This window comes from Lepidothrix coronata, unplaced genomic scaffold (genome assembly GCF_001604755.1).
Source record: "Lepidothrix coronata isolate B3197 unplaced genomic scaffold, Lepidothrix_coronata-1.0 Scaffold1118, whole genome shotgun sequence".
Classification (NCBI taxonomy): domain Eukaryota; kingdom Metazoa; phylum Chordata; class Aves; order Passeriformes; family Pipridae; genus Lepidothrix; species Lepidothrix coronata.
In genome coordinates this window covers 1-1,683 of record NW_016691298.1, presented here as the reverse complement: position 1 = coordinate 1,683, position 1,683 = coordinate 1, and the positions used below count along the sequence as shown (strand labels likewise).

The 1,683-nt window shown below is 51.6% G+C and overlaps 1 protein-coding gene across 1 annotated transcript in view; it reads right to left on the bottom strand.

The window, feature by feature from the left end:
* LOC108510503 (activating signal cointegrator 1 complex subunit 2-like) overlaps positions 1-1,351 on the bottom strand; it is a gene marked incomplete at both ends in the record, with an annotated part of 4,939 nt that extends 3,588 nt beyond the window's left edge. Inside the window, 2 exons of the mRNA XM_017840186.1 lie at positions 654-824; positions 1,170-1,351. Coding sequence (XP_017695675.1) covers positions 654-824; positions 1,170-1,351 — 353 coding nt within the window. The remainder of the gene's footprint in view (positions 1-653; positions 825-1,169) is intronic.
* Between the last annotated feature and the right edge of the window lie 332 nt (positions 1,352-1,683).

Here is a 1,683-nt window from a genome sequence, read left to right as displayed (position 1 = left end):
GGGCAACCTGTGCCAGGGCCTCCCCACCCTCACAGGGAGGAATTCCTTCCCAATCTCCCATCTCACTGTGCCCTCTAGCAGTGGGAAGCCATTCCCTGTGTCCTGTCCCTCCACCCCTTGTCCCCAGTCCCTCTCCAGCTCTCCTGGAGCCCTTTTGGGCACTGAAAGGGGCTCTCAGCTCTCCCTGGAGCCTTCCCTTCTCCAGGCTGAATGCCTGATGATGCCAAGAAAACAGTAACTCAGAGCAACTTCACTGTGTGTCCCAAACTTGGGGAAGGTTCAGGACAGACAGGTATTAGCCCAGACTCTGTGACACCGAGGGAGTGAACACTCAGGAATGGTGGCCTGAAGAGCCTGTTCCATGTGGCCACACAGAGCCCAATTCGATCTTTCTCCTCTCACCATGACAGATCCCACCACCACACATGGATAACTATTACTCAAGGAAGGAGGTCCAGGCAATCAACTAAGGAATCAGTGCATAGTTCAGATACCTCAGCTCTGAGTGTTGCCATCTTCACACGGAAAATCAGACCGATAAAAACACCGGGGAGAGGAACACCACCGGACACGCGGGGAAGAAACAGGATTCCTTTCTCTAATTCCCTTTTCCCCCCGAGCTATACAGCCCTGGGAGGCAAAGCAACATTCACCTTGGACTCCTTGTGGGTGGACATCCTGAGGAAGGTGAGGAAGACGCTGTGATGGAGGGATTTCTGCACATCCTCCACCTCCGGATGGCAATCCCACACCCCGTCAAACTTGCGGGGGGCACGGCACAGGTAGGAGTCCAAACACTTCTGCAGGGTCTCATCAAATATCACCTGGCACACGGAAAGACAAGGAAATGGGAAGGAGGGAATCTCACACATTCACAGGTTGAGTTCATGAGCAGCTCAGTTAAGTTTAAAGATGATCCAAAAACGCCTAAAAGTGCTCAGAGGATTCCCATATCCATCAAATACAAGCAAACTCTTAAAATCCACAATGGAAAATCCATAGGGAAATACTTTCTTTGCACTCTAAGGTGCAGTAATTGAAATTAAAATGTTTCGCAAGTGACACAATGAGCACAAACAAATCTTTATGGAAATGATTTCAAGCTCATGGCTTTTACAAGCACCTACAAGGTCCTGCTTCATCTTCAGTGTCCACAAAACAACGATTACCTGGCACCAGAATTTGTCGTGAGGCAAAGCCAGGAGCCAGTTCAGGTCATCTGCAATGAACTTGGCTCTCTCCAGGAACTCCTCCAGCAGAGCAGGGTCCCTGACAGCAGGAGGGGGTTTGTAGAGCACGAAGGACCGATCAGCTTTGATGTCTGGGTGCTGCAGAAAGCAGAGACATGGAGCTCAATCCCCACACCAAGCCAGGGGAGTGCCCAGTTACCACCTGCACTGCCCCGGGAATTCCAGGAAACACAGAGTTACATTTTAATACAGTTTGACATTCACGGAATCATGGAAGAGTGTGGCTGGGAAGGGACCTTAAAACCCATCCAGTTCCACCTCCCACTAGCCCAGGTTGCTCCAAGCCCCCTCCAACCTGGCCTTGGACACTTCCAGGGATCCAGGGGCAGCCACAGCTTCTCTGGGCAACCTGTGCCAGGGCCTCCCCACCCTCACAGCCAGGAATTCCTTCCCAATATCTAACCTAAGTTTCCCCCCTGTCACTTTGAGCCCA